This window comes from Lemur catta, chromosome 20, assembly GCF_020740605.2.
Source record: "Lemur catta isolate mLemCat1 chromosome 20, mLemCat1.pri, whole genome shotgun sequence".
Lineage (NCBI taxonomy): Eukaryota > Metazoa > Chordata > Mammalia > Primates > Lemuridae > Lemur > Lemur catta.
Genome location: NC_059147.1, coordinates 6835550 through 6849718, shown reverse-complemented (window position 1 = coordinate 6849718; position 14169 = coordinate 6835550). Strand labels below are relative to the sequence as shown.

Genomic DNA, 14169 nt, shown 5'->3' with positions numbered 1-14169 from the left:
AGTATTAAGTAACATGCAAAAAGCATCTGTCAAGTAAAATATTTTGTTTCCCAAATATTTTATTATTTATCCAAAGATGCTTTATTTTCAAGTTTGAAAAGAAAACACAAAATTGGAAAGTACTACTTCAACATAAAGAAAAATGTTTTTCATAAAGATAGTTTCTCTATTTATACTTGCTGAACCCTCAAGATACTTCGCCACTATTATCCACAACTGAAAAGAGACAGCATCAAGAAATTACCACCTACTGCAAGTTATGAGGGGAGCTGTCCTCCACCAATCAATCTAAAATTACTTATGCTAACTCTGAGTTCGTGATAAAATATGCTTGTTTGTGTACTCAAGCCACGGGAAGTCAGTGACAAACAGGCAGCCACATTTCAATTTCTACTTCCTGTACTGCTGAAAATTAAATATCTGTAATCAACAGGAAGAGAAAATAAATCCCACTATTTTTAACTTTTCAAGTCCCAAACACCCTTCCTGACTAATATTGGATACTTTTTTAAAATGTCACCTGTTACAATAACTAACTTTCTTATATACCAAATAACAATTTTTACTGATTTAAAAGCTTGATGAGCCTTGGTAAGATATTTAAACAATGTCACCATCACCTAATAATGCAAAATGGTATAAGATTAGAATTAGACTCATTCCAAATTGGTAAATAAATGAAAAGCATTCAAGTACCTAAAGAGTTACAGCGTTCGATCTGATTTGAAACAGGCTGCAGTGACGCAAACCTAGAGTCAGGCCTGCAGCTCTTCAGTTTAACGAACAGTGCCTTCTTCAGGGCACAGGTGAAATACCGAGTGCCCTTGAAGGTTCCGTCTGTACAGCCGGCACATTCATCTTCCTGAAAAAGAAATGCCTTGATATGCATTATACTGTATTTTGCAAAGATAGTACACAGAACTAAGGTTTCTAAGACCTGTTTCTAGTTTACTCTTTCTCAGAATTCCCTCTTCACGCTTGGACTAAGAACTTCATTAAGAAAAAGGGGTTGGCTAAAAAGTGCTTCAACCCACAGCTATTGATTTAAGAAATTAATTCTCTAATCCAGCAAGAAGTCCTCAATACATTTCCTTTCAGAATACTAAAAAAAAGAATGCTTAAAAAAAAGAATCTATGCTTAAACCTTCCCTGGCTAACTTACTTTTTCACACCATTTCTACAAGCATTAAAACTTGGGAGAAGGAGGAAGCTATTTATTTTAACAACTCTTTCCCCCCTTCGTAGTACTCATTAGTATGCAAAAAAAAAAACAAGAAATATATTTAAATAAAAGCTAAATGTACTCAACTTCTCTTCTCCTGATTATGAAATGTTAAACAATATGCTTTCCTGATCTCCAAAGGGAAAATCTTTCCCTCTTCTGAAGATCTCAAAAGATCTCTGAAAATGGTGATTAAGTTTAAAGCTAATGATATAACTATTAGAACTGACTTGGGGGAAGGAGGCTGAGAAAGAAAAAGAAAAACTGGCAACAGATTTGCTTTCCTTTACTAAATTCTGTTTAAAATAAGGAGCCTAAATGTATTAGTCTAAAAATCAACTTTCATTCTATGAACATAGACCAACGACCATTAGAAACAAGTGGGTCGGAAGCCTCATGCGTAGCAAAGACAAGTCAGGCAACATGGCAGTAGAATTTTTCTCTAGTGATGGTTTTTGTGACAAATAGAAAAGTTTGCCAAAAAACATATAATAGAGGAAAATCTGCAAAAAACCCTTTATGAAAAGAATTGCAATTTTTAAGTCAAATTAAATTACCAATTCCAGTCCAGCTAGTACTTCATTGAGTCCTGGCGGCTGACCAATCCAACGGATCACCCCATAAAAAGGAGGATTATCTTTAACTTCGGCCAGTGAGCCCACTTCTAGGCCATGTGAGTTACCGGAAGACATGGCCAAGGGTGGACTCTCCTGAACAGGCGCATTGTTCAGCTCCCCCATCACAGACTGAGCTGACAGAGAAAGTGGGCTGTGGCCAATGCTGCCATTGGTATTGGGCATCTTTGTCAGACTGAACGGTAAAGAGTGAAATCTGTTCTCACTGGACAATGAGTTCACAGAAGGAGGCTGCAGTGGTGGCGAAGAATGGCCAAAGTCTGAAGATATCTCTGTAAGTGACTTTGCAGGGTCTTCTGCAACTATAAAAAATTGTTCCTAATTAGAGAAATTTATTCAGGAATATTAAATATGCCTTACATCTTTAAAAATTAATACACAGATCTAGCCCAACTCCCCACTCGACCTCTCTACTAGGATTCTCGTAGGTATTGCAAACTCAGTATTTCCAAAACAGCATTCTTACTTCTCCTCCCTACCTCCAAATTTATCTACATCAGTAAATGGCACCCAATTGTTTAAATCAAAAAATCTATTAGCGGTTGGTATGATATAGGTTATATTCTTTAAGTTAAAATTCAGTACAAAAAGATAACAAAAGATGTAAGAAGTGTTTCTAAATAACTAACGGATCAAAGAGGAAATGTAAGTTTTAAAAATAAAGAAAAAAAAAAGAGGACAGAGAGAAAAAGAAAGAAAGAACACTTGTAGAACACAGCTAAATTAATACTTATGAAGGAAATTTATAGACAATAGTTTATTTTAGAAAACAAGAAAAGCCAAATATGAACTGAGCATAAATTTAAGAAGTTTGAAGAACAGAATAACCTCCCCAAAAGTAGAAAAGAATAAACAAAAGAACAGAAAGAGGAAACAAATACAGGATAAAGAAGCGTAAAGCCCAAAGAAACACAAAACAGAACATACTTAAGAGGAAACAAATATACAGTAAAGAGACCCATAGCCAAAAGGTATTTCCTTAAAATGATTAATACAACTGACAGATGAGTGAGGAAAGAATGAACTTCTTACTGGTGTTGAGATAATCAGTTATCCATATGTTTAAAAATATTTAAACTGGAATCCTACTCATACTCTACACAAAAATCAGTTCCAAGTAGCTTAAAAGCAAATGTGGCAGGAAAAACTATTAACTTTTAGAAGACAATATACAAGAATGTTCTTTATGACTTCAGGGTAGAAATTTCTTAAACATAAGTATACAAATTATAAAGGAAAAAAGAAAGATAAATATGACCACATTAAAATTAAAAACTTCTTGTTTATTAAAAAGTATCATAACAAGAGTGAAATCTGAGGCACAATCTAGAAGAAAATATTTTCATCCATATAGCTGACAAAGGATTCAAACTTGGAAAAGGTCTATAATAAGAAAAAGACAAAAAGAAAACTAGAAAACACATAGACAAAAGACTTGAAAAGGCAATTCACACAAGAAACTCAAACCACCAACAAATCAATGAAGGGATTCTCATGCTTGTTAGCAAAAAAATATATAAATGAAAGCCCAAACTAACATGAGATATCATTTCAAAAGTTAAAGGTCTAAGAACATTAACTGTTGGTAAGAATGAGGAGCAACTGATACTCTTATGCAATGCTGATGAGAAAGTGCTATAGACTGCATGTTTGTGCCCTCTACAACTCATATGTTGAAATCTAATCCCCAATGTGAAGGTGAGGTCTGCAGGTGAGGTCTTTGAGGGGTGATTACGTCATAAAGGTGAAACCCTCATGAAGGGAGTCCCAGAGAACTCCCTTGTCCCTTCCACTGTGTGATGACACAGCAAAAAGATGGCCATCTATTAACCAGGAAGGGAGTCCTCACCAGACACTGTAACTGCAGACACCTTAATCTTGGACTTCTCAACTTCCCAGAGGGAAGGAACCTCAACCATGAAAAATAAGTTTCTGTTGTTTACCAGCCACTCAGTCTATAGTATTCTGCTATAGTAGCCCAAACAGACTAAGACAGTGTGGAAACTGGTATAACTACTTTGGGAAACAGTTTGACATTATTTAGTAAAGGAAAGATGTCCATATCCTATGACCTAGTAATATCACTCAGAGTTATATACCCTAGACATGTATAAGACTGTTAATAGCAGAGATGTTAACAACAGCAGGAAAATATAATAAAAACAATTGAAATGGTCAAGTGGATAATTGTGGTATATTCACACCATAGAATACTATACAGCAATGAAAATGAATAAATTACTGTCACATACTGCAACCTAGATGAATCTTAGGAACATAATGTTGAGGGGGGAATTATGCAACAATTGTACAATCTGATTCCTTGTATATAAAGCTTAAAAAATGTAGAACTAAGAATATACTGCTTGGATATGCAAACTTAAGTGATAAAATTGTAATGAAAAGCAAAATAATGATAAAACACTAAAGATGATAGTAGCTCAAAGGAGACAATGAAGATAATGGGACTAGGAAGAGGCACCCAGGGAGTTTCAAAGGTCACGATAATGGTCTTTTTCTTAAAATGAGTAATGACTACATGAGTGTTCATTGTACTTTATACCTATTGTTCTTTACACCTTATCCATTTAAGATTCTTTAGTAATAACATTTAATCTAAAATTTTTTTAATTATTCTTTATTCTTTTCTTTCCCAAACCCTTGACCCCTCAGGCCCAACACCTGAATCCATAAGCAAATTCCATTTATTTTATCTGAAACCCACCCATTTCTCTTAATCCATACCAGCATCTCCTTAATCCAAGCCATCATCACCTTTCCCCTGTAACCAGCCCCTTACCTCTGTCTCCATTCTTGCCCCTCTCCAATTTAATCAGCATACAACTAGTAAAATCTTTTTAAAATCTAAAGATCTTAGGTGATCATATATCATTCCCTATTTCAAAACCTTCTAATGGCTCTCCAGTATTCTTATAATAAGTACCAAATTTCTTACCTAGACCTACGAGGTCCTGGACAATCTTGCTCCCATGTAGCTATCCAAACTCATTTCATATACCTCTTTCCCTTTCCTACTATGCTGCCGCCACTCTGGCCTACTTCCTATTTCTCAAATACACTTTCTTGCTCAGGGCCTTTGCCCTTACTATTTCCTCTGCCTCAGTTGCTCTCTCCACGCTCTTTCCCTGCAAGTTCATTCTCATCATCCAAGTCTCAACCCAAATACCCTTTCCTCAAAGAGTCTTTTCCAAACCACCCTGTGGTAGGCAGCTTCTAATTGCTACCACCCTCTTCACTTCCTTCATTGTGCATGTCACAATCGACAATTACTTGTCTGTCTAAACATCTGTCTGTCATATATACTATAAAACTAGAATATAAGCTTCACAAGAAAAGCACTTTTGGTTAATCTTTTCCATGGCTGAATCCACAGTACTCTTGGTATAGCCACTAACACACACACACACACACACACACACACACACACACACACACAAAATCTTGTAAAATATTCGTTTTTAAAAAAGTGAATAAATGAATCAAACATTGTAAAGTTTTTTAAATGTATAAGTGAAATTAACTACAAAAAGAATGCTCTTTTACCACTAAATTACTTCTATTTTCTAACTTAAGGATGAAGGCCTACTCCACACAGTGTCATTACTTTATATGTTCCATATAGGTCTTTTAGGACCCATATCCCTTCCTGAAATTATTACATAACATTAGACCAGAGTCTAGTAGAATCAAGAAGTTAGGAATATTCTACTACAATACAGAATCTGAGTAAGAATAATAAAGATAAAATTATAGCATAAACTTGAAGAGCTGGTGTTACCTAGATTATTGAAAAAACCTGTAGTTTTACTAGATTCCTTTCCTTAGAAAGAATGAAGGCATGGAGAAGATAAAATCAAAGATCACTCACCCAAGTTTCTTCCCACATGAGAATACTCCAACTCATGTAAAGGCAGATTTTTACTGTTACATTGGTGGGTAAGTAACCCCAACTCATGTAGTAGCAGATTTTGATTGTTACATTGGTGGATGTATTTTAGCCTATAACTGAATCCATATGATAGCTTAAAAGTCATTATAGAGTTCTACAGTACTCTTAAATTTTTATTTTCACTTAGTTTGTATACAATTACTAAATCTATTACATGCCAAGCACCAATGCTAAGCACTAGGAATTCACAGTCCAGCAAAAGATACAGCCAAGTATACAGAACACTTAGGATTACACTTAACCTAACCTAGGAGAAGTGGGAAAAGAAAGGAAAGGCTTTCTGGATAAACTAAAAAGCTGAGATTTAAGAAATGAATAGAAGCAAACCAGACTACGAAGCTGGAGGAACAGGAAGAAGGATTTCCAGGCAGCAGGAGCAACAGGCACAGAAAGAGAAAGCACAGCACACCCCAAGAATGGCCCCAGTCCAGTATGGCTGGAGCGGGGGGTGCAGGGGAAATGACAGAGATGAGTAAGAGGTCATGCCATCAGGAGTCCAACATGCCAAAGTAAGGAATTTGGATTTCTACCTTCAAGGGCTAAGGAAACGTTAATAAGTATTAAGTAAAGGAGAGACTTGAACAGAGAGAGCTTCAGAAAACTCACTTAGATAGGAATATGAAGAAAAACAGTGTGGTGATTAAAAGTGTGAGCGCTGGTTATCAAACAGATCTGGGTTGGAATACTGGCTCCACTATCGCTAGCCATGTGACCTGGTACAAGTGAGTCCACCACTGTAACAAAGGAGTACGTAAAAATATCTACTTCATAAAGTTATGACGATAAGGTAAAATAAGGTATATAAACTGCTTAGCAAGTGTACAGAGTGGTCACTGAGAGGCAGCCACAGTGATGACAATGGTGATTAAGAAGATGATGATGATCGTGGTTATTACTGTTCAGAATAAACTCAAAGGAATAAGACTCAGGCAGGGAAACTAGTCAGAAGCCACCGCATTAATCCAGACAGGAACAAGGATCTGAACTAAGGCCGTGGGTGCAGAAGTGAAGATGCAGGGAAAGAGTCTAGTGATACTAAAGAGGAGGAAATCCAGACAACTTGGTGACAACTGGATGTGACCAATGAGAGAGAGAGAGAGAGAATGTGCAGGATAAAGCCCAAACTTCTATTTTAGGCAGCTGGATTCACACATCCGTTTCCTCCACTCCACACCCTCAGCACACTCCTATCTGTCCTCTGACGAAATTCCTCCACAAAAAACAGAACTCACTAAGGTTATTGGTGACTTCCAGGTGGCTAAATCTGATGGGCACCGTGTGGTCATCTGACCTTCCCCTCAAGAGCATTCAGTACTGCTATCCACTTGGTCCTCGGCTTCTTAACCCCCAGTCTCTTGGTCTTCCCCACATCTCTCTGGTCACTTTCTCTCCGACTCCTTTAACAACTTACCTTCCTCCCACCACAGTCATTAAGTTCCTCGGGTTCAGTCTTAACCCACACCCTCCGTCCCCACTCCAACCTTAGGCAATATTATTCACAGGATTTTAAGCACTACAAAAGTAAAGCCAACCTACACATTTAATTCTCCAGCTCTTACTTCTCTTCTAAGCTCCAGCCCTGTACATCAACTGCCTATTTGACAAATCACCTCTAGGAATTTTTAAAAGCCCATTCAACTCAACATTTTCCAAATCACATCCATCACCTTCCTCCACCACCACCTATCTAAGTAGGCAAGCCAGAAAACCAGAAGTCACCACTGATCTTTCTTCCTTAACTCTCACTTCCAATCTATCTGTAAGTTCTGTCAATGCACTTCCTAAATATCTCTTATATCCATTCACTTCTCTCCATCTCTTCCCTAAGTCTAGTCCCAGCTACTGTAATCTACTTCTGGGCCCTGAAACAGCCTCCAGTGGTGACCTTGCATTCACTCAGTCCCTACTTCAACCCATTATCTTCCCTGCAGTGAGAATGATCTTTCCAAGAGGCAAACTTGGTCGTGCCACCCCTTGCTAAAAATCCATCAGTGGTTTCCATTTCCCTTTTAATACGGCAACTAGGCTCCACACAGGCTGGCCCTGTTTGCTTTTCCATTCTCATTGCATAAAATGTTATGCCTCTCTCTGTTCTAGTCCTTGCCAAACACCAGGTTCCATTCTTCCCTGTATGTATGCTATACCCTCTGCCTAAAAAGCTCTTCTTCCCCTCTCACTTTGTTACCTACCACTCCTCTGGTAACCCTAAGTGTGTGTCACTTCCCAGGGAGACACCCTGAGCCCCTGAATAAAATCCTCTCTAGCATGTTCTCAGAACATTGTGCCCCTTCACTGCACTTGTCACCAAGGCAATGCTACACCCGACTCTGTGACTGTTTGATTAATTTCTAGCTTAACAACTTGACTATAAACTCAAAAAGGGCAAGGACCGTGTCTATTTCTTCTCACCATTGTTATCTTGTTGCCTAAAAGAATGCCTGGCACATAGTAGGCATTCAGTAAATATCTGTTGAACAGATGAATTAAAAAAGAGAATATACTAGAAGAAAATGATATCCCACAACCAAGCGAAAATAGTTTTTAAAAGGGGATGCTTTAAAAAGAGCAGGAAAGACCCAGACAGAAAAGTCCTTAAATTATTCAATTGATTCTAAAGATCTTCTGCCCCAAACAGATCAGTTAAGGGAAGAGAACGTGCTACTAATACATTTTTAAATGCTTTATTAATCTTAAAGCAGTACAGTTCAAATTGTGTAAAATGTTTTAGTTCACCAATATTCTAAAAAATGATCTACCTATTCTGTTTCCAAAAACAACAAATATTGCTGAAAAAGCCACTTTTCTCTGATGAGTTAAAAGAGAGGATCATTATAAAGAACATGAAAATTATAGATTACCTTCATCAATGTACCATGTATTTTTTGATTTGGATTGTTGTTGTGAGTCAACAGAAGACCCATTTAAGGTATAAAATAATTCAGATCTGTTTCTATTTCCAGGGTCTGAGGTAGATCCTGCAGAATAAGAAAAGTTCCTTTTAAAAATAAAGTCAACATAGTATCAAATTTTTTAGTAAGATAAATTAACATGAATATAGTGTTAACAACCGTTTACACAATCAATGGATAAATACAAACACAATATATTTTATTATTGCCTTCATCTTTAAAAAGCTTCGTAAACATTTTGGCAATGTTAAAAACATTCTTCAACCCAAAAGTCAATATAGGAGGGGAACCAGAATAAGTTAAAAGAAAAGCTTGCTCATTTTTTTAAAAAAACAAACTGCTTTAAGAAATCATTCCATGTACTATAGCTTATTTCTAAATATCAAAATCATCATTCCCCAATTTCATTTGATGAAATCATTGGTTCATAAATTTAACCTATTATTTTAAAACAGTTCATTTCAGAAGAAGGTAATCTTCAAATGCTATATACAAATCAATACACAAATTACGTTCAAAAGGAGTTAAGGTTTAAACATTTTGGAGTTGTTTAGTCACCAAATTCCTTGCTTCATTTCCTCATGTCTTTGAAAAAGTAAAGCGCTGTTCTTTCTTATATATCAGATTTGTTAAATGTAAGAGAGAGTGAGTGCAGCTATGTCACAGGCATTTCAAGACACTACCCCACGTTGCCATTAACCAGAGAACATGTCACAGTGGGGAGCGGTGGGGTCTCCAGAACCCACACAAAAGGTGATTTCCTTTTTTTTTTTTTACATTTAAAGCAGGTAGCTCCATACTTACCTATAATCAAGATCTGCTACCACATAATACACCATGTCTTAGGGAAATCTTTAGGCTATTTCTAGTTAAGTGAGAGTAGCAAGTTGGAGCTATCCTATATAGGTTAACATAAAAAATTTATAGGTTAACATAAAAAATACTATTACCTATATATCCTGCAATTAGTCCTAAGTCTCCCAGGGCCCAATGTCACATAAAATAATTCTTAAAGTACAATCTCCTTTTAAATGAAACCAAATAGTTTTATTCACTAGATAATTGAGGAAAAAACACTCTTCTCCTAACCCACAAGTGAGTTAACAAAAATTCTTACGGCTTATTAAATGAGCTGTTTGGCTAGTAAAACCACCATACCATAAATTTATGAAGTATGTGGAAGCTAATAAAAAAAAAACCTGTGAACTCCGCATATATTATGAGGAAGCTTCTGGAAAAGAGACAAAAATTTTTGCTTAGCAGTTTGCAATTTAATTGGTGCCACATCTAGTTAGAAAAACCACACAATTAATCTCTAGGATATTTTATCCTATCTAGTATTATCCATATATGATTATTTTGTATAGTTGCAATTCTAAACTATATATATGAATGTCATAAGTAGGGAGTTTCAAAAAACAGCTGATTATGGACAAGCAAACACACGGGTCCTCAAGGGAAACTTTTCATCAGGTAAAAAAGACTGGGAACTCTAGGCTTACTTAAGCAACAATATTTATATAAAAGTTTTAGTTTAACTACTAAAAATGTTTGAAAGGAGAAAGTCCACATATATGTTAAGGAATAAGAGCTTATAACCTTTTTTTAATGCTATTGAAAGTCAGATACCATGTAAATAACTAAGGATTGTATCCTATTAATCCATACCTGTAGCCTTTGGTTTATTATGACTGGATGAACCTTTGTCCCCAACACCTCTTGACATAAAAGCAAGTTTGGGAGGCCTCCTTTCCTGTGTCACGCTATCTGAAACAGTAAACATGCTTTTTAAAGATAAAAGTAAAAATTCCTATAGAAAAGAAACAATCAAGAAAACAATGACAATAATGGGAAAAAAAAAAAACACCTTCCAAAAAGAAAGCAGAATTTTTACAGTTTTACAAATTCTTTTTAAAAGCTATCAAAAGTACTGAAAGAGATAATACCATGCAGGTGAAAAATCAATGCTATACTTCAAAATGTAATTTCTACAAAAAAATATACTCCCAAAATACAATTCAGCTAAATGCTTTAACCTCTTAAAAATTTAATTACTTATAGTCAATTTTACTTGAACACTACAAAGGAAACCTTACTCATAACTTTTTTTCACCATTTCCCAAACCAGAATGCCCGAAATACCCCTATATATTATCAAGTGTTCCACACTCAAATATTTCTTGAGATAAGCAAAGATAAACAATGTCTTTACTGTATGAAACTGGAAGCTTTAATATGCTAATGTGTATTCTGAATCTCTCAAGGAGTAATAAACTTGATAACATTTTTGTGCCACTCTACTTAGTATCTCAACTTAATATATTTCACGGAACACAGGTGGAAAAAACTTTGGTTAGGAATATGTATCATGGTTAGGAATGTTTTGGTTAAGAAGATGCATCGGTTTTTAAAAACATATATGTTAAGAATAACACAGATTAGTATACAAACATTTATACAGATAAACAGGAAAAACACAGAACTATACACAGATTAAAAATGCAGAAAGTCAAAGACATAAAACAATATATTTGAAGAAAACACTCAAAATTTCTTTTTGAAATATAGGTGTAATAAATTTGGCAAACTTGTTTTCAAAACAAAGACCACCCAACCTTAAAGCCCAGTAATGTTCATAAGATACTTATAAATACTGATAAAGTAAATGTAGAAGAGTCAGTGCAGAAAGTTTTTCCTTTGAAAACTTCAACAACACATCCGTGGAGCCCAACGTGACACTTAGGAGTCATACCTGATAAAGCTGTGTATCAGCAAAAACGATATCACCCACAGTGGATTTTTGAGGACAGAAAGAAAGAAATAGGAGAATTTTTATATTTTAAACACAAGGAAAAGACCATTTAAAAAAAAAAAAGGAAATCATACTGAATTAATTATATGGAAATGATGCTTGGTAACTTTTTTCCATGGTTGGAAGAGGAGGGAATGTATTAACTATAGCTTAAACGTCTCAGAATATGATCAAATAGAATATGAAAATATTCCTTTAATTTGAAAAGTATACTGATTAACCATGATTATAACCAAGTGATACAGTAAAAGAAAAGCTATTTAAAGTAAAAGAAAAGCTATTTACTAAGACAGTAGTCCCGTCTTATCCACGCTTTCACTTTCCATGGTCTCAGTTACCCACAGTAAATAGTGGTCCAAAAATATTAAATGGAAAATTCTAGGAATAAACAATTTATAAGTTTTAAGTTGCATACTGTTTGAGTAATGTGATGAAAGCTCACACCATTGGGGTCCACCCCACCCAGGACATGAACCATCCCTTTGTCCTATGTCTACACTGCATACACTCCCCGCCTGTTAGTCACTTAGTAGCCACTTCGGTTATCAGATCAACTGTTATGATATCATAGTGCTTGTGTTCAAGTCACCTTTATTTTACTTAACAGCCCAAAGTGCATGAACACTGATGCTGCCATATTGTTATAATTGTTCCATTTTATTATTATTATTGTTGATCTCTTACTGTACCTACTTTATAAACTAAACTTTATTATAGGTATATACATATAGGAAAAAATAACATATATAGAGTTTGGCTCTAGCCATAGTTTCGAGCATCCAACAGGGGTCTTGGAAGTACCCCCTGCAGATAAGGGGGGACTACTATATTTTTAGGATGTTACCATTCAGATATCTTTAAATATCACCTATGACAACTACTGCAGAAGGAAAATCTTCTTACTCACTGGGAAAAGTTCCCAAATTATAGTATATAAATTGGCTAAAGAAAAATAATTCCCACTATTAACTATAATTAACTGTATAAAACTTCACTTAAAAAAAGATACTCACGTGTATACCATAATATATATACATTATACAATTAGTAGCCATTATAACAAATGTGGCAAATGGTCTTCCCTTTGTTAGGCTATTAGGGCACCCTAGCAATACTGAAGGGCCAAACAGATAAGGCACTGGTGACAGCTCTGCTGGTGACAGCTCTGCTGGTAAGCCCTTCTGGGGAGGGCTCCAAAGATTACAAATGTGAGCTGGAGGGCACTGGAGTAGGAAACTGTAGTAACCTTCTGCCAAAGACTGAGAGGGGATCAAATCTCAACTTCAAGGAATAAGACACTTCAACAGAATTCTATGTAGATAAAGGGTCACATACCACATCTAACTTGTCCTCCAGCAATTATATACCAAATATTTCTTGTTACTTTGTCACAACTATGTTCATAATCTAAAACTTCTTGAGTCATGAAGCAAAGCCTTCCAATTTAAATGAATTTTAAGAGATTACAACTCAGGAAAAGGTAAATATGAGATAGTAAATAAGGTAAGGAATAAATTCAGTAGATAATTTTGTGAAACTAAAACAATCCTGATTAAAGATATTGAAAGAGAAAGCAAGAAATATCCACCAAACAATATGTACAAAAATGTACACAGCAGCCCTATTCATAACAACCAAAATCTAGAAACAATTCGTTCCACACAAGAATGGATAAACAAATGGTGGTCTATTCATATGATGGAATATTATATAGCAATAAAAAGGAATAAACTACTGATACACACAACAACATGGACACTGTGTTGAGCAAAAGAAACTAGATCAAAAGTATCCATTGTATATGTACAGTAAGACTGAATTCAAAATGATAAAAATTTGCCTTATGACACAAGAAGGAAAAGAATGATAAAATTAATAGCTTATCTGTCACTCTTATTGATTTAATCAGAAAAAGAAAATCCCTTGGAAAATCTTGGGCTGGAAATTGTAACAATAAACAAGTGAACAAGTTATTGTTCAAATCAAAAGAAATGTCTATGAATTGGAATGGGAAGATGGAATAAACATACTTTCCCCATTTCTCCTGCTAAGTACAACTAAAAACTCTGGACATAATATATAAAACAAATATTAGAAGACTCTGAAAGGTGGAGAGGAGAAGGTGGACTTGCTAGGAACCTCAAGACCTAAGAAATGACACAGTGGATATTTCCCTGGGTTTTCTTCTTGCCTAAGTTCTTATCCCAGACTTAGAGGGGAAGAAGCCAACAACCCAGAAACATCGATGGGCACAGACAAAAGAAAGTCCCAACAAAAGTCTGAAGGACATCAATTTTCCCTAAAGTTATATATAGGTTTAATGCAATTCCTATCAAAATCTCAACAGGATTTTGAGTATATGTACACAAGATTATTCTAAAATAAATATGGAGAGGCAAAAGATCTAGAATAGCTAAAATAATTTTGGAAAAGAAGAATACAGTAGGAAGGATATGTTTACCTGATTACAAACTTACTATTAATATTTAGCTACAGTAATTGAGACTGTGGTACTGGCTGTGGGATAGACACACAGATCAATGGAACAGAATGGAGAACCAAGAAACAGACCCACACAATATGCCCAACTGATTTTTGACAAAGTACAAAAGCAATTTAAT

General features: G+C 35.4%; 1 protein-coding gene across 10 annotated transcripts in view; it reads right to left on the bottom strand.

Moving 5' to 3' along the window:
* The window catches only part of CYLD (CYLD lysine 63 deubiquitinase), a 64983-nt gene that overhangs the window by 16140 nt on the left and 34674 nt on the right, over positions 1-14169 (bottom strand). For all 10 annotated transcript variants that reach the window (XM_045534050.1, XM_045534053.1, XM_045534052.1 and 7 more), the window contains 4 exons: positions 10405-10503; positions 8686-8802; positions 1780-2159; positions 697-862 (listed from right to left, as the gene is read on the bottom strand). In XM_045534050.1, coding sequence (XP_045390006.1) covers positions 697-862; positions 1780-2159; positions 8686-8802; positions 10405-10503 — 762 coding nt within the window. The remainder of the gene's footprint in view (positions 1-696; positions 863-1779; positions 2160-8685; positions 8803-10404; positions 10504-14169) is intronic.